General features: G+C 37.3%; 3 protein-coding genes across 5 annotated transcripts; all 3 read left to right on the plus strand.

The window, feature by feature from the left end:
- Positions 1–736: 736 nt before the first annotated feature.
- On the plus strand, positions 737–11817 carry GMI1 (gamma-irradiation and mitomycin c induced 1). 2 transcript variants are annotated; one of them, XM_089602242.1, is made up of 38 exons: positions 737–879; positions 1313–1675; positions 1761–1793; positions 1877–1963; positions 2060–2115; positions 2595–2678; positions 2770–2842; positions 3047–3102; positions 3185–3290; positions 3420–3488; positions 3677–3769; positions 3993–4043; positions 4156–4288; positions 4379–4440; positions 4514–4642; positions 4864–4957; positions 5056–5090; positions 5204–5279; positions 5360–5542; positions 5777–5935; positions 6064–6085; positions 6204–6318; positions 6433–6552; positions 6821–7132; positions 7218–7315; positions 7581–7755; positions 7845–7953; positions 8067–8161; positions 8241–8339; positions 8528–8594; positions 8886–8971; positions 9083–9364; positions 9442–9594; positions 9748–9862; positions 10008–10221; positions 10320–10511; positions 10599–10922; positions 11305–11817. In XM_089602242.1, exons 2-38 carry the CDS (start codon positions 1334–1336, stop codon positions 11552–11554), a joined length of 4749 nt encoding a protein of 1582 aa, XP_089458368.1. In that variant the 5' UTR covers positions 737–879; positions 1313–1333; the 3' UTR covers positions 11555–11817. The 2 variants fall into 2 exon arrangements, with proteins under 2 accessions (XP_089458368.1, XP_089458367.1); XM_089602241.1 differs by lacking the exons at positions 737–879; positions 1313–1675; positions 1761–1793; ... (3 more) ...; positions 2770–2842; positions 3047–3102 and having other exon boundaries at positions 3172–3290; positions 4156–4282; positions 11305–11776.
- A 574-nt stretch (positions 11818–12391) lies between these two features.
- Positions 12392–15655, plus strand: DMS3 (defective in meristem silencing 3). 2 transcript variants are annotated; one of them, XR_016294026.1, is made up of 9 exons: positions 12392–12608; positions 13105–13251; positions 13368–13482; positions 13577–13817; positions 13912–14103; positions 14610–14930; positions 14995–15220; positions 15355–15486; positions 15566–15655. XR_016294026.1 is itself a non-coding variant. In XM_089602243.1 (8 exons), exons 1-8 carry the CDS (start codon positions 12588–12590, stop codon positions 15397–15399), a joined length of 1308 nt encoding a protein of 435 aa, XP_089458369.1. In that variant the 5' UTR covers positions 12392–12587; the 3' UTR covers positions 15400–15549. The 2 variants fall into 2 exon arrangements, 1 of the variants encoding a protein (XP_089458369.1); XM_089602243.1 differs by lacking the exon at positions 15566–15655 and having other exon boundaries at positions 15355–15549.
- Positions 15656–19228: 3573 nt separating this feature from the next.
- Positions 19229–20793, plus strand: LOC149380429 (tyrosine sulfotransferase-like protein). Its single transcript, XM_089602262.1, has 2 exons — positions 19229–19353; positions 20043–20793. The coding sequence occupies exon 2, from the start codon at positions 20196–20198 to the stop codon at positions 20571–20573; it is 378 nt and encodes a 125-aa protein (XP_089458388.1). The 5' UTR covers positions 19229–19353; positions 20043–20195; the 3' UTR covers positions 20574–20793.
- Positions 20794–20990: the final 197 nt, after the last annotated feature.

Here is a 20990-nt window from a genome sequence, read left to right on the forward strand (position 1 = left end):
AGAAAAATAGAAAACTAACCGTTGGATCTTCCACCTGTTTCTTCTCGATGTCGCCACGTTGCACTCTATCACGCGAAAAGCATTTTATGCCGTAATTGCTAAGTTTTCTGTTTTAGTCATTAAATAACAATATTTGAGCAATTACCCAATACTCCACTTTTTTTTTTTTTTTTTAAATAATCAAAATTTCATTTTATTAATAAAATAGTCCAACGTACCGAAGTTAATTAATTAATTGACTAAATTAATTTAATTAATTAATGAACTATTTTTCGAAATAAATTAAATTAACTTAATTATTTAATTAATTAACTTCGTCTTATTGAACTATTTTCTTAATAAAAACTTAAAAATTAGCTAGTTACAAGTTACAACACATTTTTATTAAACAAAATAAGTTACTCCTATAAAGTTTTTGTTTTTTGAAAGGAACAAAGAATTAGTCAAATAATACTCTAAATAAATCATTTTGAATTGTTAAAACAATATTTAATGAAGTTTCTGAAATCACGAGCAAAATTATTTCAATGAAATATGTTTTGAATGTTTAGGTGTTGAATTTATTACTTTTAATGTTAGAATATTTTTAAAAATTGTAAAAAAAAAAAAATGTTAGGATATTTTTTGTTTATATAAAATTAGTCCAGGCCTTCAGGGGCTAAAGTGAGATATATTATAGTTCATGGGTTATTTTAAATAAAAAAGGCCAACGAAGAAAAATACAAAACCTTTCAGCTTCCCTCACAAGGAAACCCACTCACTGACACTCTCACATTTCCGATCACCTCTCTATCTCTCTCTCTCTCTCTCTAGGATTTCAGTCGACTCAGTGTTGTCAAACTCAAAGTATATTTCTCAAGTAACGCGTTTGTCAATTAGGTATTTTCTTCGATAATAAGTCCTTTTTTTTTTTTTTTTTTTTGAAAAGGTTTTCTTTTCGTTTCAATGCTTTTATACTTCAGTTTAAGATTTTGAGTTTGTTTCTTACGTTGATTTCGTTTCAGTTTGTGCCGTTGAATGATTGAATCTACTGTTCGTAGCTTAGCTTCCATAGAACGTTTTGTTTTTGCTTAGACAGGTGGTTCTGCTTTCCTTTTCTAAAGTTCAGGCAAAAAAAAAGTTTTGATTTTTATGCATATTTGCGGACTTATTTATGTGTTTCTTTGCATTTTTAGAGCGAATATAGCGTATCTTTGGTTATTCCATTTTATTTATCGTGTACTTGAATACAAACGCTTAGATTAGTTACATGAGTTTGATTTGTTTGGATTTTTTTTTTAGCAGGGTGTAATTTTTTTTTTTTTTTGGACAGGTTTTATCATCTCTGTTGAGAATGTCTAGCGAGCAAGCAAAGAAAAGGCCGATTGGCCTATTGACCGGTGGTACTAGCAGTGACGAAGTTTTCAGGTTCCAAATCCGTTTTTCCAATGGTATTATAGTAGATTTGCTGACTCTAAGAGAACCGGGTCCGAAAATGCCGGTCGACGAGTTCATTAAGCTTGCAAGAGCAGAGTACCTTCGGGTTGTGCGAAACTCAGAGGCAGTGAAGCCAAAGAGGCGTTTCAACTGGGAAAGCCGTTCTTTGGTCCTCTGCGATGCAAACCATGTGAAGATTGTAAACGCATTGAGCTTCAAGAGCTTTGCGCTGAATAAAAAACACTCTTTATGGCTTTACGTGAGTATTATTGTGACTGTTCTTTTGGAAGTATATAGTGAGGATCCATTTTTTTTTAAAGTAATGTTGTTTGCTTCTTTGTTAGGACGGAGGCGAAGAAAACACCAACACGTTTGAGGTTAGAAATTGATTAACTCAAAGTCGTTGTATCGCTGATCGCTTTGATTCATTGTTGACAAAATCCTTGGCCTCGATTTGCAGAATATGTGGGATTTGACCCCTGATCCCGACTTGCTGAAAGAGCTTCCGGAAGAGTACACGTTCGAGACTGCTCTTGCAGATTTAATCGTGGGTTATTTGTGCTTCTTACAAAACGAAATTTTATAGCGAGCAATGATTTATTTTATTATATTACGTAGTTACGCTCGATGTTTTTTGTTACAGGACAACTCTTTGCAAGCTGTATGGTCAAACGATAGAAGCGATCAGAGGATAATCAAGTACAGAACTGTTCTAATTTGCCATGATTATATGTCTTCTTACGTTACGATATTATTTTGGAAATAAAAAAAGTTGGATTCGGCTAATTTGGATTTTGACTGTTAATTTCAAGTACTATGCTAAGGACTGAGTATGAGCTGACATAAGTTGTGTGCCGGAGAAAGCAAGAAAAAAAATGTTAAGTTCCAAGTTTGTGGTCTGAAATTTTTCTCAGTACACTGAAAAATACTTTTTTTTTTCTTCCTTTTTTTTTTCTTTTTCCTTTTTGGGACATGATGTCTTTACTTTTCAAGAATAGTTCAGTAATTTATAATCCCTGTTCGTGTTGAGTTTTAAGTTAGCAGCTTAGTAAGCCTGATGTGCGGTGAAACACAAGCTTAGCATGTACACTAAATAACAAAATTGGTTTATCAGAATCACTTCTCCGAGATTTTATTTACTATTGGATTAGTTATTTGTAATTTTTTTACATTTGCAGAGTTGATGTATTGGTGGACCGAATATCAATCTTCGACTCTGGCCCCGGAATGGACGGTAGTGAAGAAAACTCTATAGTGAAATGGTATGTGTTAGCAGTTTCTTATATTCTTATTTTTATATTTACTTTTGTGACATAAATGTTTCTCATTATCATCTTTGACACATTCAATTAGGGGTAAAATGGGTGCCTCGCTTCACAGATCTTTTAAGGAACATGCAGTAGGTGGAAAACCTCCTTACTTGAAGGTAAATTTGTATAATTTTTTCATCTTCTCGAAGCTATTTATGTGCCTATAATGCTCATTTTTTTTTAGTACTTGAGAGCTTACATATTTAGTGTTATAATAGTTTACAAGAATCTGCTTCTACTTCATTGTTCTACTTACACGATGTTCGGGTATTGACCAACTATGTTCAACTCTTTAACTTGCTGATCCCATATTTATGTAGCCTTTTTTTGGCATGTTTGGTTACGGAGGACCTATTGCGTCAATGCACCTCGGGAGGTATACCTATACGATACCATATTTCTCATTTACTAAACGTGGGTCAACTAATTTTTTCTTCTTTCTAATTTCCATGTTTTAGACGCGCTGTAGTTTCTTCAAAAACTAAAAACTCGAAGAAGGTGTATGTCTTACATCTTGAAAGAGAAGCTTTAGTCAGAAGTTCTGGTTCTGATCGGAGCTGGAAGGTAATGTAGTCGTAGGACCAAACGCTATTTCTTGCGTGTTAGATTTTTCTTCTTTTCTTGCCAAGCAACTCTATAGTTACATTTCTTTTTCTTCCTGGGAAAACGTATTTATAATACTTTCTTTTTTAGACTCCTGGTGGCATAAGGGATCCCTTGGAAGAAGAAACGGAGAGTTCACCTCATGGAAGTTTTACCAAGGTAAATTGATGTGCTTACTAGGCTATATAGTGATTCGATCATTTTATTCTCTTCTGTAATTATTATCCTTTCAATTTATTTTCTACTCTTTATTTGCTAAAAGAAACTGAGCAGGGGAATATTTGTCTCGTTCGATTTATTTTAGGAATGGCATTCGCACTTTTTGATTCTTTGCATCGTCTTTGTAGGTTGAAATTTTTGAACCAAAGCTGAAGCTGAAAAAGTTGGACATCGTTCAACTTAAATGCTGGCTAAAGGACATATACTTCCCATACATTCAGGTTAATTAAAATGCTCTTTAAGTCTTTGTCTTTCTCAATTTGGTAGCATATTTTGACTGTGCATGGGTTTGCCATGGAAGATTGGCCTATGTTTCAATGCTTATGTTTCGACACATTGCTAAGCGAGGTCGAACCTTCTTGATAGTGTGTGTGTGTGCGCATAATTGTTGTATTGTTCTCCCTATGAGTTTTACTTTGTGAATGACTTTGTGTGGGTGACCAGTGTGACGAGGTGTCCAAAACAGGGAAAACCGTCATGCCTGTAATGTTTCAGGTTTGTCCTGGATCTTTGTCTCCACTTTGCAAACATATCCTCACAGTCTTAGGCTTAAGCAGTGAGACCTGGATGTGCAATTTGAAATATTTTTGAATTCGTAACATCTCAGGTTAATGGAACTGATTTGGCGGGGATCGATGGCGGGGAAGTGGCAATCACAAATATGCATTCGTCCAATGGACCCGATTTTGTGTTAGGATTGCACTTCACGTTGAAGCAAGACAGTGGAACAAGCAGTCAGTGTATTACATTATTACTTTATACGCTCTCATGTCTTTTGCATTCTGAGTTGACTTAACATCTATTTTGCTTCCTTACTTGAATTGTATCAGGTTCAAGATCATGTCCTAAAGCTAATGCACGTCTTAAATGTGTTTACTTCCCCGCTTCCGAGGTCAATATAATAATTTTTTTTATTATTGTTCTACGTTTTTTGTTCTCGAAATTTGAGTTGTGGTGCATTTCAGGGGAAAGAGAATATCGAGAGGATCTTAGAGACTTTGGGAGCTGATAATCATAAGATCTCAGAACAATACAACAACTTTAGCCGTGTCTCCATAAGAAGGCTTGGTCGTCTTCTCCCAGATGCTCGTTGGGTGGGTTTTGATCTTCTCAGTACATATTTGAACTCATGATATTATAGACCTCAAATTTCTTGATGAAATTAGGAATTCTTAAATTGGCCTTGTAGGCTTTACCCAGTATTTGAGAACCACGAGGGCTTATAATTAAGTTTCATATATTCCTAAATAAGCTTGCCCATTTTTATGCTATCTCTGAGTAGATTGGTAACTCTTCCTCTAATATTTACTTACAGGCTTGGCTTCCTTTCATGGACTTGAGACAAAAAAAGGGTTCTGACAAGTGCCAATTGCTGAAGCGTTGTTGTTTCAGAGTCAAGTGCTTCATCGGTTAGTTTCTCTTTAAATAATCTGTTTCCATATAGAAACCAATAGCATGGAAATTTTCGGTATAAATTGTATTCATTCATGGATTATTGTTGTTGCAGATACTGATGCGGGCATAAATCCAACACCCTCTAAGGCAAGTCCGACTTTTGTCTTCTTTATGGACAGTAATATCAAGCCATGCTAGCTCTAACTTAGTACTCACTACTCTATATAAGAGTTTGTTATCTTATGCTTCGTTATCTACAGACCGATCTTGCACAGCAAAATCCTTTCACTGTCGCCTTAAAGAACTTCGGTGGCAATTTTTCCGAGAGTGAGAAAGGTCACTTATCTATACAGTTTGCTATACAGTTTGTTATATATTTAGTTGCTCGCTTCAAATCTGACAATTTTGTATTGCAGTTGTAGATATCAATGTTCTCAGAGATGGAAAATCGCTGAGTCTTGCCCAGTTAGAAAAGGAATACCAGGATTGGATTCTTGAGATGCACAATCGCTATGATGAAGAAGTTGATCGAGGGGAAGATCAACCCATCATTGTTGTAAGTCCAATGCAAAAAAAGGGAAACGCGATTGCATCTGATGGTAGGCACATATATCATTTATGTTATTTATGCAATATGTCTGACCCTTTGTGTATTTTCTTCGTATACTTTATTTTTTATGTCAATCAGAATGGTCTTCTAGGTTCTAACAAACACTGAAATCAACAACACTGTGTTCTGTTAATCTTGAAGAATTGATGCGAATTAACAGTTGGTATTTCTGCAAGTCAGAATTGAATCCAATTTTATTATGTTGCTTTGTTGTTATTTCTAGTCGGACGATTTCATAAAGTTCTGAAGAGGAAGGGAGAAACTTGGAAATCCGGTCAGAAAATAAAACTTCTTAAGGGAGCTGGTCCCAAAGTTCACAATAAGAATGTCTATGCCACATTAGAGTACTTTTATCTTGGAGGTTTCGAAGGTGACGCTGGTGGTACGTGACCGTTCTTATAAATTTGTTTTCTTGTGCTTAAAGAGATTCAAACTAGTTCTCTGCAAGATTCTTGGGTTATGATTCTGTCTCATTTCTTTTTTTTCTTTCTCCTGGCAAATATTTCACAGGAGACGCTAGGATTATCTGCAGGTATGTTTTATTATTTCATGTTCCTTTTTTTTTTTTTTTTTTTTTTTTTTACTAATGTCTTATATATCACTCCGTAAATCATTTTCTAACATTCCATTTTCTAATTTTGGCTTAAAAGGCCAATCGAGATAATAGCCAAGGAGGGCTGTGTTCTTTCAGAAGTTGATGGGCAGATCAGTTTTGACTTGCGCAAGTCCTTGTCTTTACCGCTAGGTGTCATTGACTCTGGAAAGGTTAGCAGTTTACAAGAGTTTATTTCTTATTGTAAGAGGAAAATATTATTATATTTCTATTTGAAATTAAATGTAAAAAAAAATGTCTTAATTTTTCTTATCCATTACCTGCAGTGTGTAAAAGTTGAAAATACTGAATGGAAAAGCCAAATTGAGAAGGAACGTCAGAAATCTCCTTCTTCGATAGAATTGCTTTGCGCAAAACATTGCAAAGAATTGGGGTTTGATGGGGAGGTCAGTCTTATAATCAGTCTTCTGATTATAAATTTTGAAGTTTGCAATAATAGTTCTGTTATGAAAAACTGAGATTTGTGCCGGTTAATAGTTTTTTACAGTTACACACTGTTGTATTACCTCTTCTTAATGTCGTATATATGTCAACGGACTTCCTAATGTTTTACATTAGCAAGGAATTTCTGGCCTGTACTTGGTAATTAACTTTGCGAGTTCTTCTTTTGTTGTTGTTGTTGTTGTTTTGTTTTTTTTTTTTTTTTTTTTTCAGGAAATGGAAGCGTCGGTTGAAGCTGGAAAAAGTCCTCTTAAGGAAGTTGTGGCAGTTGTACGGTCTCTAAACTATGCATCTGGGAGTGATCCGAAAGACTTGGACCAAAGAGATATTCTAAAATGGAACTCGGAGATGTCTTTGACAGTCAAGTTTCAGGACAAAAGGAGTGGAAAGGATAGCCATGTTCACTCGGTGCGGGTTACTCCTTCGCAAAAAAATGGAATCCAGGGCATATATGTCTTTTCACTTGGGTGCAAGCTTCCAAATATGTTTCATAAAGCAGGATCGTACACATTTGCATTCTCTCTAGTAAGTTGTGGAGTCAAAAGCTCAAATTAGTCATTGTATATGTATCTCATCACGCGATGTTTCTCATCTTAAATTCATGTATCAGGTTGACTCAAGTTGCAAAACTTCCAAAGAAGTAAAGGTCAAACCGTCTCCCCAGATTGAAAAGTGGAAAATCGTACGCGGTCCGCCGTACAGAGTGAGGTAATTTTTTGTTTTGTTTTGTTTTTTGTTTTTTGTTTTTTTTTTCCTCTTGTAAAATTTTAATTGCTTTAGCTTTTTTAACAATATCTTGGCAGTGAATATTTGTTGTATTAGGTTGAGTTTTGTGTGTAGAAAGTGGAATGAAGACCTCCCTTAATATTTAGTTACTGCATTCAAATTTATTTGCCGTGCCAAATTTGACTATTTTTTACTCATTTGCTATACGTTCTCATAAAAAAATCAATTCTATGTTATTTTATGTCAGGGTTGGTTCCAATTGCAAACCGCTGAGTGTTGAATGTCATGATATCCATGGGAACCGAACTAGTTTTACGTCAAATGAAGTCCGGGTCAAACTTCAAGCATCGGCCGGTTTAGGTTTCCATGTGAAAGATCTTAAAACTGTGCTTTCACTTTCTAAATCAACATTACACATTGAGGTAATGTTTAAATGTGTAGATATCGGGGTTGTTCAAATTGTCTAGAGTTCTAATAAACCACTAATCGTTTGCATTTTTTTTTTATACAGAAAATGCTTATTGAAAGCCGTGACTTGGACAATATCCGGCCAGATTACGGAGCCACTCTGACTGTTTCAAGCTTGGATGGGCAATTCTCTGATTCCATTCCTTGCATTGGTACTCATAAAATTCTGTATCACCAAATATATATATATATATATATATATATATATATTTTTTTTTTTTTCCGTTTGATATTTATTATGTATCTTTCCTTTTCTCGGCATCAGTTCATCCTGGGCACATAGAATCTGTTGAAGCCCAACCTCCGACTCTCGTTAACCAATTGCTCCCAGGTTGCATTATCAAAGAGCTTCGACTTCAGGTACATCAATTATATTTTCCTCTATCTTTAACCACAAGTACAATGAAGGTTTACTCTGATACTATATTTCCATTTCCAGTTGTTTGATGCGTTCAAAAATCATGCGTTGAAAGGGTCCAAAGTTCACCTCAAATTGAAGGGGTTACAGTTCCTAGATAAACTTGGATCAGAGCGAGAGGTCAGATTATTCGTAAAGTTTCTTTCATTTTTCGCAGAACCATTTTGTAAAGAAGCGAACTTCAGTTAGTGGGGATTATACTTGGGCTTGAGAATATTGAAATGAATGTGTTCCATTGTTGTGTAATGTGCTGAAATGTTTGTGGTTGGGTAATGAATGATATTGGAACTTGCAAATTTCCGAAATAGGTGGATCACCATGGATGCATCGATCTGAGTGGCATCTTGAAAGTTGCTGCTTCTTATGGACAAACCGGTATGTTCATTAAATGAACAGCTATGTCCTTACTCCTCTTCTCTTATATGCTTCTTGGTACTAAGATTACTTAAAATATGAGGTATGATATAATTAAGAGAAGAATTAAAAAAAAGGGTAAAATATTACTGGGACATGGATTTTCACCTCTGTCTTCGCATCTGTTGAACACTTGATTGTGTGCTAGAATAGGGCCTTCCAATATTAAAACAGAAAATAAGCATTCTATTCAGTTTTTGGACTTACTATCATGTCAGTCTTGATATACATCATATCTGCCTCTCAATTTAGTATTGCTCGCTGCTTCATCGAACAAGAAAGTTGTATTTGAGCTAGAGTACCTGATCGAGGGAAGAGAATTGAGAATGGCATCGAAGGTCGGTGATGTTTTAGTTATATATATATATATATATATATATATATATATTTATTATTAAATTATTGCTTTAAAATATTCTCCTCTTAAAAGTGTTTACAATTATCTTTAGATACCCGAGTCACTCACTGCTGGTTCCCAACTCGAAGAAATAATTTTCGAAGTGGTGAACTCCGAGGGAGATGTCGATGTGACCATTCACGATGACGAAAGAAATGACCAATCGCATATGCTTACAATAAAGGCTGATTGGCTCAACACAGAGCAGTCGATTCGATACACTTTCGACCATGGTCGGTGCCGTGTTCCTTCGATTACCCTGCCTCAAGAAGAGGGCCGCTTTCAATTCCAAGCTAGACATTCTCGTCACTCAACTCTCAGCCTAGACGTTGAGGTTAGTTAGGCTTTTGCTCTATCTCTAGTCGCTGCCTTCTTCGTCTAAGCTTATGATCCTTGGGATTTCATACACAGCTATGTTTGGTGAAACCATCGTTGATTCCGACACTGGAGTATGGTGAGGATCAATCTCCACAGCGTGGTGAAGATCACTTACTTCTTCAAGACCCGAATCCTCTTGCTGTAGTAGTGAAAAAATTTATAGTGCTCACCAAAAATGAAAATGAGGTACATCTATACATGAACCGAAGAATTAATTATATATGCAATTTACGCATTAGCAGTGATGCAATGCTGCGAGTCCTTAATGCTCGTAATGTCAAGATTTACGTCATTCGTCGTCGATACAAGTTAAATTTTGTTTTCTTTCTTTCGTTACAGGAACGCAAGGCTAAAATCAAGGACTGCGGTCTGAAAATAGGAACGCTGGAAAAAAAAATTAAAATGATTGAAGCGCACAAGGAAAAAGTTGAGGATAACATAAAGGCGTCGCAAGGTTTTGAATTCACTAATTCTTCTATCTATTTTCTTTTCTATTTAGCCGGAAAATGTGAAGAACGATATACTAGTCGTGCTAGACAAACATAAGTCGCCCTTAACAACTGAACAAAGTCTCCTTCGCTATTCTTCTCGTATTTCAGATTCTAAACAACTTTGTCTTCTGGGTTTTCCGAATCGCTTTTTCACTCGAGAGGAAGTGGTTGAGGAGATAGAGAAAAGAGATCACTCTGCTGCGGGGACTCTCTGCAATATCGCTAGAGGTGTCCCTTTTGGAGACTCAAATGATGATTTAGTAAAAGATATAATTGGCATTGTTGCTCTTCTCGGAAGAGTCAACTCTTTTCCTCTCAGCAGGTTAAGCATTTTTCCATTAGCCAAAGCTAAAATACTTGATTATTTTATTTTATTCTATCATCATTGTTCAACTCTTATGGTCTTGTTTACAAGTACAGGGTTCTATCGGAATACTTGGGTGCAGAACAAATGCTGGCTGTTGTGACAAGATCTTTCGAAGCCGTTTCTTCTCTCGAGAAGTATCGCCGGAACGGAGAAGTTGATTGCGACGATGCTCTTCACGCCGAAGCAATCAAACTTGGGAAGTCAATAACCGGCAGGTTTCTCGTGATATGCCTCGAAGATATAAGGTAACTCTACACCTCAAAAGTATAAGATAAAAAAAAAAAAAAAACGAAAAAAAAAGTATGCCTTGATTATTATTTTTTTTTTGACAGATCAATCAATCATTGCTTCGATGTCGACGACCCTCAGAGGCTGATCTTACCGCTTCCTTCTCTGCCGAACGGAACCGTGCCTCGTGGGTTTCTGGGACATGCAGTGAACATGATTGATCTCGACGCGGAACAGTTAAGCATAAAGACGAGATCGGGCCACGGTCTACGAGAGACGTTATTTTATCGTCTCTTTGGGAGCCTCCAAGTTTACCGAACGAGGGCCGAGATGTTAGACGCTCGAGGCTGTATCAACCGCGGTGGCGGCGCCGTGTCTCTCGACGGTGGAATTCTGAAAGAAAACGGCATGGTTTCTCTTGGTTTCGGGTACTACTACACAAATCTAAAAATAATAATAAAAAAAAACCCAAAAACTTAGTCAAATAAGCCAACGAAGGTCTAAGAATTGCTAAATAGCCAATGTTTTTATAAATTTTTTGTAAATAGCCACCTTAACTTATTTAAGGCACTCAAAAAGACAAAAATACCCAAAAACCATTCCCGTCTATTTTGGATTTTTTTTGTCTTTTTGAGTGCCGTAAATAAGTTGAAGTGACTATTTTCAGAAAATTTACAAACAGTTACTTATTTTACAAAAACGCTATAAGTCAAATGGCTATATAGCTAAAAAGACTTATAAAAAAATGTTTCTAAATCTTAATTTTGTTCGTTAGAATTTTACCTAATGGTTTGGCGAATTTTCCAATAGGGAGCCTGAAATATGTTTTCAAGTCGTGCCGGCAGAGAGTGGGACGAGCTGTTCTCAAGAGGATTTGGATGTGCTCAAAGAGGATTGGTTGGAGCTGAGAAAGACCAACAAGGCCTTACAGGAATTGACGGAAGAGCACGGCCGGGAAAAGAAAAACTTCGAGAAGATGGAGAAGAAGTATTACAAGTTGCTGAACCGCGACGAAGAAATACTTGGAACACAAGAAACTGTTGAGATGGATGACAATTAGTAAAATAGAGCGGGAACGAAAATAGAGTACTTTGCTATTTTTGCTTTGCATTTGAAAGGCAAAAGATGCTAAAGAGGCTAGAAGAGGAGATATGCCTTGTAAATATAGAAATAGAGTACTTTTGAGAATATTTAGATTTCAAAGAGACAAAAGAGAGATATCTATCCATATAATTTTATCTCATATATGCTCTCCAACTGGTTCTAGTTCTAGTTCTATTTCTTCTATCCTAGTAATTTTTTTCCTTCTGTTCATAGTAGTTACAGAAACGAACGAGGTAGAGAAATTAGACTATAATAAATGTTGGTTGTGCGACAAAATATTATGTGTAAAAACTCGTACACTGGAAAGTAAGAATGGAGTGATGAGCTCTTAAAAGGACATATAAGTTGTCATTTTGAGTCTAATTCTGAAATATGATTAATTAATTAATTATCGAGAGTATTTGACTTCTTCCATAAATAAAGATGGGGCATTTCTCTCAAGAAATTTCATTACGTCAAAGTTAATAAAATATCAAAATTAGATCTCTTATTTTAAAAATATTTAAAAATAGATTTTTATCTTTATTTCGGACAAAAAATATATTTTTGATCATCGTGACATAAGATACATTCGATGTCGTATGATGTCATACGATGCTATATGGTTATAAGGATATTTTTGTTCGAAATAGAGACAAAAATACGAATATGTGGAAGCCCATGCCTTTTTCAGCCAAAATCTCTCTCTTACCAGGGCCCAAAATCTCTCCTAAGCCCACTTGTCCAAGCCTATTTCTGAAATTATGTGGAAGCCCATGCCTTTTTCAGCCAAAATATTAATTTTTTTAAACTATTTTTTCAGGAAAAAAGGACGAAGATGACGATGACGGAAAATAAACCCAAAACCCAAAAATTAACGTCCGATATACAGTTATACACGCACATGTTATTACATATGTAGTACATTTGGTGACGGAATAGAGACCCACAGAAAAAGGACCTTTTTTTTTTCCCAGTAGCCTGAGAGAGAGTACTGAGTCGACTCTGCAATGTTCCATCCTAATAACCAGGTGAGTTAGATTTCGGAAGTCTTTTCTCTTTATTTATTATTATTTTTTTTTGGCCAAAAACTGTTGGTTATTTAGAAAATGTTTATATGAGGAGCGACGAAAACTTGGCGGCTCCGAGAAATTTGGAAATTCCAATGCATGTCCATGTTTTCAATGGCTTTTCTTTCTTTGCTTATGAAATGTACCAGGAAGAAGAAAACATGAATTTTTTTTTATTTTTTTGAATATTGATGATGATTTTGTTTCTAGGTTGTGACAAATTACGTGATAAATCTAGATTAACATTTTGAAGATAGTTCATACTTCATAGACAGTTTCAGTTGAAAATTCAGTAACTTTTTATGGGAAATGAAAAGAGAAAAAACTGAGTAAATGTGTTCCCTTAACTTTTTTATGTCTCATTTGTGCTTCCTAATTTCACTACACCTATTAAATGTCTCAATTGTTTCTGTTGGGTTCATCATATTAAAAAGAAAATGAAATTTGTTCGATGCAGATTCCCTCAAACACAAATTCATTGCCTGTTGAACAATCGCAAGCTTCGATGCAAGTGGATCCGAATCCGAGCGGAATTTTAGTAGTAAGGGACGGCGTGCAAAACACAGGGTATGCCCAGGCAGAATCCATTGTCGACTTCTCAAAGGTCGTAATCGAAGCTTTATTTTTTTAGAATAATCACATTATTCGTTCATACGATTAGAGATAAGTTGAATTGATTTAGGGTTGTTTTGTTTTTTTTCCCAACGCTGATCTTTGCAGAGACTTCAAGATGATCTACACACGATCGGAATGAAAATAAAACAGCACGAGGACAACGTAAAGTTTCTCAATTCCCAGAAAACCAAATTAGAGGACTCTATTCTTGATGTGCAGGGTATATATATATATATATATATAATATTTTTTTCCCCTTGTTCTTCTAGTAATTCGTTAATGCCGATCGTCTGAAAAGTCTCTCTCTTTTTCAGTTGCTGTAGGTAAATACCATTCTGCGAACGCAACCAGGACGGCCGAGAATGAAGACCAGTCTCGTCGCCAAACCGAGAAGGAAACGATGGAAGAGATTCTCCGGCACGAAAAATCCGCAGCGGGCGTTCTGTGCCAGCTCAAAGCTCGTCACGGTGCTCAGGCTTCGAACATCCCGATGACGAAGGGCGTTTTGGGTATCGTGGCTGCGCTCGGAAAAGTGGACGATGATGATCTCAGCAGGTATGATTATGAGTGATATGTGTGACTTTTTATGGTCCCGATTCGTGTACTATTAGTGGGTCGGCGTTGATTATGGCGGGGTTTGGTTTGACAGGATTTTGTCGGAGTATTTGGGAATGGAAACGATGTTGGGAATCGTGTGTAAGACTTACGGCGGTCTCAGAGCCCTAGAACTCTACGACGAAGATGGTTCTATCAACAAAAGCACAGGCCTTCATGGCCTCGGCGCTTCCATTGGAAGGCCTTTGGACAGCCGATTCCTCGCCATCTGTCTCGAAAATCTGAGGCACGGTCCTTTTTAAAATTTTATATCTTTTATTTAGTGTCAATAGTTGCTGAACCAATCAAATTTTGTTCCGACCATAAAAACACTCGCATAACAATTTAATGACTATTTGCGCTAAAGAGTCTTTCAGACACGGTATCTTTATTGCCAACTCGGAAAAGCTTGCATTATCTTCACTTTCGTTAGAGTTGATTTGATTTCAAGACAAGTTATTTAGGCGTTGAGTTTCAATATATATATATATATATATATATATATATATATATATATATATATATATATATATATATATATATATTTAACAGAAAGGACTAAAATGCCACAAAATCAATAGTTTCCAGAATCCAGACTATTTTGCTCCAAAAAACAGTTTAGTGATCCAAACTGTCACTTGCACAACAATTTAGTGACTATGTGCACTAAAAAGTATTTTTTTCTTTCTTTCTTTCGGACACGGTATCTTTATTGCTAACTCGAAAAGGCTTTCATTATCTTGACTCCCACAGGCCATACTCGGGCGATTTTGTGGCGGACGATCCGCAAAGGAGGCTCGATCTCCGAAAGCCGAGGCTACCGAACGGAGAGTGTCCGCCGGGTTTCCTCGGCTTCGCTGTGAACATGATCACCGTGGACACCGAAAACCTCTTCTGCACCACCACCGGCGGCCACGGCCTCCGAGAGACTCTCTTCTACAATCTCCTCTCTCGCTTGCAAGTCTACAAGACGAGAGCCGAGATGTTACGCGCGATCCCGTGTATAAGCCACGGAGCCGTTTCCTTGGACGGAGGAATGATCAAGGATTCCGGCGTGTTCTCTCTCGGCCACCGGTAAAAACCTTTTTTTTTTTTTAAATTTTATATATTTTTTTTGTAATTGTTTTTATTCGTGCAGGCAAGACTTGGGCGTGAAGTTTCTGAAATCGGCGGCGGCGGCGAGCTTGACGGAGGTTTTCAAGGGGTCGGAGAGGCAAATCCAGGAGCTGAAATGGAAGAAAGAGAAGATGATGGAAGATATCAAGAGAGAGCAAGCGCTTCTCGGCAATGTCAAGCTCAAGTTCGAGAAGAAGAAGGAAGAGTTTCTCAAGTTTCTCACCGCGAGCTCGTCGTACGCGTCTCAGGTAAATCGTATTTCCAAAAGTTCTCGAGATTTTCTTTTTGTTTTTGTTTCTTGTTTTGTCTTCTGATTGGATTTGGAGTAGGTTCTATTGGATTTGGAGTAGGTTCTAATGGCCGTGTGTTTGTAACGTTGCAGCACCAAACAGCATTCGTGGCACAGAGTAGAACAACACCGAGATGAAAAACCGAGTCTGACTCGTTAGAGATTTTTGAGCCTCTTGTACTGGTCTCTGAAGGTTTTATTTTGGTGGTTTGTTAATTCTTGGGGAAAGAATATCCTTGGTTCACAAGCTATATAATTATCATGTTTTATTATATAGAATATCCTTGCATGAGCATTTTTTTGAAACTATTTTAGGGTTAAATAATGACTTGTGATATTAATGGAAAATGCTACAGCCGATATTATGATAAAGAGAAATGGGAAACTCTACTATAATAATTATTAATAAAGGAGTCTTTCAAAAAAAAAAAAAAAAGAAGAAGAAACAGCTATTAATATTAATGGGAAACTAAATAATATTGACATTCAAAAGGCTATTCATCAGACATTGCAAGCTTAAGAAAAGTTATTCCACTTCTCAAAAAAAATGGCGGGTCTGAAGATCGCTCACGCTCGCCATCTCACCACCACGGCTCGAAACTCCCACGAAATCTCCGTCGTCGTCGGCGTGACGAAAAACGACGATCGAAGTCACAAACTCGTTTTTCTCGCCGGAGACGACACTATCGCTCCACCGCTGCAAGCGAGAGAGTTCGAGACGCCAAGAAAGTTAAAATATCAGGTTTTCGACGATATCATGTCCTCTTACGGCCTTGTTCTCGTCTCAAAGCCGTTGACGCTGTGGAACCCGGCCACCGGAGAATCTAGGGTTCTTCCGAATCCCCTAGAGGACGGTGAATATCCCCCGGTTTTGGGCCTAGGGTTCGACGAGGAGAGCGACGATCACAAGGTGGTAAGAGTGACTCGTGACGAGCATAGTAAATATGATCCGGAATTGTGGTCGCTGAATTCGCAAGTGTTTAGCAAGAGAGCCGGGTCGTGGACCAAACTCCGACCCGTCCCCGGATTCACGCTCGCTAGAGCGAGCGTGATCGGTGGGGACCGAGTTTCGATCGACGGAGCGCTGTACTTTATCGCCTGGCAACACGATCATCCACGTCCCAAAATCGTGGTCATGTCGTTCACGTATCGGAACGAGGAATAACGCGAAAGTTGACGGACGGGCCTGAGTATCGATCATTTCCGATAGCGCAAAACTACCTCAGGCTCGTGAAGTGGAACGAGGACTCGCTGGCCGTGATTTCCCGGGATGAGATTGAGACCGGCGTTTGGGATTTCTGGGTCACGACTACGAAGAACGACGGCGGTGACGAGGGATTTCGTTGGTCCAAGCTTTTCGTGCTCGATTGCTACTGTTATATTCGCGGAGTTTAGAGCGACCGGATTCTAATCGCTCGCAAAAGAATGACCGAGCTTGCTCTGTGGGACCCACGGAAGGACCGCGACAAACACAGCTGTCTCGTGCTCGCGGAACTTGAGCCTCGTTGGACAATCGACAATGCCGTTGACTTTGTTCCGACCTTGGTCTCGGTCTATTCAGATCCTTGAGAAATTTAGTTATTAGCTTTCATTATTCATTGTTCTCACAGGTGCTATAATGTGAATAAAACTTTTCATTTACTGTGTTCGTTCTCTACTTTTATTCAAGTATCAGATAAAACATTTTCTTTGGCTCGTATGGATTCTTTTATAGAAAACTTGTTGACCTTAGTACTGTGATTTTCTGATGTAGTGAGTGAAGTCCTGAGGCACCATATATCCACGCATTGACTTACTAGCTTTTATAAGTTTGTAATTTATTACAATTCTTTCGCTCAATAAAAAAAATGAAAAGCTTCTCTTATGATGACACTTTGTACGGCAATTTGAACGTACCATGTCTTGTCTGTTAACAAACACCAAGATGACTTGTCCACATATATCTGCAGAGACGTTTCTATACAAAACATCTCTGAAGTGGAGTTATTGAGCAATATGGTAAAGCAAGTTAAGTGAAATACGATCCCATCGGTGTTATAAAGTATCTTGAATCAAGAAACCATAGTCTGTGAAGCTAATCACTATATTTGTATAAGAAGCTAAAGAACTGACTAATAATAAATTGAATTTGAAGTTAGGAACATAGAAAACATCACACATGATACGATTGAGATTTATTTTGTCATCTCCAACATAATGAACTGGAATAGTGTATTTTGTCATCACACATAAATTGGAAATTTCTTTAACAAGCATAAGAAAAAACTTATATAAGGTTTGAAATTATAAAAGTGTATATATTTTCGCGCCTTTAATTCACTAAAGAACACCGATTACTTCCTGCGCAAGCAAGATAGTCTAACAAAACCATAAACAAGATTCAAACACAGATAACACACGCGAGTATTTACGAGATTAAACACAAATGCATAATCCCCGGAACTCTTCAGAATAAGGTAGTTCGAGTAACTTTAATTATCTCTTCTTCAACTTCTTCTCGGTTGCTTCAACCCCAAGGTACATATCATATATTCTCTCAAAACCCTTAAGAGTGATAAGATCGTGTTTATAGATGAGAGAGAGTGAAGATTATAAGAGAAACGATTTTCTTCATCATATAACCAATTACAATTATAGAGCTTTATATCAAATTCAAAACTATTTTCTTCTAGATGATTGTCATGTTTCATTATTTAGAAGAGGCGCCTTTTTATAGTGAATAAATAGTCTACAGTAGTTAAATTGCCAAGGTTCTCGATAATTAACATTACATGCAAACAATACTAAAATTATTAATCATACTACAATACAATTATCTATATTCTAAGCCTGCTTGGTAGCAAAATAAATGCATTGTATCGTGAACCCAAAAGAGGTGAAGTTCGGGCCCGGATCCGAGCTAAACCTTTTTATTAGAAGGTCGGGCCGGGCTTAAGGAATATGATATTAGACCCAACCTATGACCAAACTCTCGACTTTCGAGACCGGGCTTGAAAAGGGCCTGAGGGCATGTTTGGTAGAAAATAAAAGTGAGAATGGAATGTGAATGAGAATAAGAATGGTAATAGTAATGGAATGCTAAATATTTTTCATCTATTTGGTTTGTTTTTCTTAATCCCAAAACTTTAGAATGGAATGAATGAAATTTTACCAAAATACCCTCATTTCCCATCTTCTTCATTTTATTAAAAAAGCACTCAAACTAAATTTCGGAAATTATGTGTTGAGTCTGATAAACAATTGGGTCTAGTCTTTCCTCAAAAAAAAAAAAAAAAAATTGGGTCTAGTCATTTCTATCTTGATGAACACACACACACGCACAATTGGGTCAAATACATTTATGTCATTAATAATAAAATTTAATTTGAGTGTAAAAGTACTTTTTAAACAAAAAACATAAATTTTAGGTTGGGCCCGAACCAGGCTTAATTAGGGGCTGGGCCAAGTCCGGATTGTACTTTTTTAAGGGCTCAGATCGAGCTTGAGGGTTGAGGGCCTATACTCTAAACCAGTTTTCAGACCCTTCAATAAATCCAGTTCAGCTCGACCTCTTTTCGAAAAGGGTCGAACCGACCCAAAACCTCTAAAAAAAAGGGTCGGACCGGTTAACTCATAAGCGGCCCGGCCTAATTAAAAGATTATATATGATGCTCCATATAAACATGTACGCGCCAACTTTCATGTTGTATATATGATATATTTCTTTTTTTTTTTCTTAATTTTTGAAAAATTATATTAGTTCAGAGACTAAATTAAATAATTAAAGTTAAACGGGCATCTGTAAAAAAAAAAAAAAAAGAGAGGGTAAAAGTACGTAATTGTATTTGTAAATTTTATTTATTTATTTATTTTAAGATGTTTTGATGTAAAATTGGAATTAAAAATTAAAATGGCTATTTTTAATAAAGTACACAAAAAAAAATTAATATAGGAAACACTTTTGATTGGCTATCAATATACTTAGCCTGCACCGAGACACACAGAATTAGAGAAACTTAAACGAGAGTGGTAGCGAGAGCTTAGCCTCTGCATAACACTTTTTGGCGCCGCTCAGATCGCCTCCGTTCTCCCTCTCACTCCGATCAATTACCGGTCAGTCTCTCTCTCTCTCTCTCTCTCTCTCTCTCTCTCTCTCTCTCTTGTTCGTCAAATCTTAGGTTTTTCCTTTTGGTCAATATAAAGTTCTTCAACGAATCGAACATTCAAAACGAAACCAGGATCAATTAATTAATTCCACCTTAGAGAACCCAATACCTAGAAGAAAGAACAATCCTTGAGTCAAGAGTAATGCTTTTATCCTCCAGCCATCTTAGGTCGGTCCTTGTTCTCATCCGAGGCTAGTTCACTCTCTTGGGCATTTCATCAAACATATAGCAAGTGTTCACAGTCGAATAAACCCTACCTCAGAGAACCCAATTCCTAGAAAGAAAGAGCAATCTTTCACTCCATTGAGCTCACTATTATTACAGGCAATCTCTCTCTCTCATTCTTGTTGATCTCAACGCGACCTCTTCTCTTCTCTTTTCGATCTTAAGCCTCTGTGTTTTAGCTCTATTTCTCTCTCGTCCTATCAGCTTTTCCATTTCTCTCATCTTGACTCCGAATCTCCTTCTCCGTGACCAACCATTTGGCTATGTTCTGCGCTTGTGTTTCTGTTATGACTATTTTCTGAAGTTATTTCAAAGAACTAGATGTATATCTCTCTTGCCAGTTACTTGCAGGAAGAAAGAAATAATTTTTTTTATAATCATTCATACACATGTCTGTTGTTTGCCTTCCAGATGTTCGACAAAAGTTCAAGAACAAAACTCTATTCCTCTCCTTGACTCCTTCCACCGAATCCCATCTCAGTTAATCAAATCACATAGTTACAGAAGAAACAACGAAACCAATCCCAAAACTCCATTTCCGAGCCGTCAAAAAGGACCGTCGAAATGTCGGGTGGAAAAGCGGCGGCGGCGGTGACAGCGTACCGAAACCCGTGGCTAGAGAAGCTCGGAAAGTACCGGAACGAGCTGGCGAAAGGGGTGTGGGGTTTCTGGAAGCTCGGGGCGTGGGAACCGCTGGGGATCAGCGCGAGGCACCGCGCTAGGATCCGGAAGGAGGCTTTGGTGGCGGGACGGGATTGGCCGTACGACCCGCAGAGGAAGCCGGAGAGGACTCGCCGGAAAGGGCACAAGCACGACCGCGTGGCGGCCGAGAAGCGGGAGAACACTGCCAAGCTCATGGCCAAGATGCCCGTCTTGCTGCTCGCCTATAGGAAGCGCCGATGGGACAAGAAGATGAAGGAAGAGGACAAGAAGTTCAAGTGATCACTTCACTTTCTTTCGGGTACTTTTTTTTTATATTATTATTATTAGAGTTGGGAATGTAGGAACAAAAGTTGATGAGGTTTTTCAACTCGGTTGGTATGTTGTTTTGTTGAGTTCGTCTGGATCCGATGTATGTTGATGGTGATTCGTGGATTTTTTTGTTCATCTTCTTGCTTGTTGAATTGACTATTGTTTAATAAAATTGAAGGTTAAAGATTCAGCTATACTTTTTTTATTTGTTTAATATTGAAGTTGTTAATGTAGTGGCAAAACTATATGAGGTTATTTAACTTGGTCGCTATGTTGTTTTGTTGAAATCGATTCATGATGATGATGGTCGGTGGGGTTGGTTGTTGTTTTTTATTTTTTATTTTTTTGTTTGTGTTCGTTTAGTTGCTTGTTGGTCTCTATCAATAT

The sequence above is a fragment of the Urtica dioica genome, chromosome 12 (genome assembly GCF_054948205.1).
Source record: "Urtica dioica subsp. dioica isolate 48M chromosome 12, U.dioica_male_clone48M_v1_H2, whole genome shotgun sequence".
Lineage (NCBI taxonomy): Eukaryota > Viridiplantae > Streptophyta > Magnoliopsida > Rosales > Urticaceae > Urtica > Urtica dioica.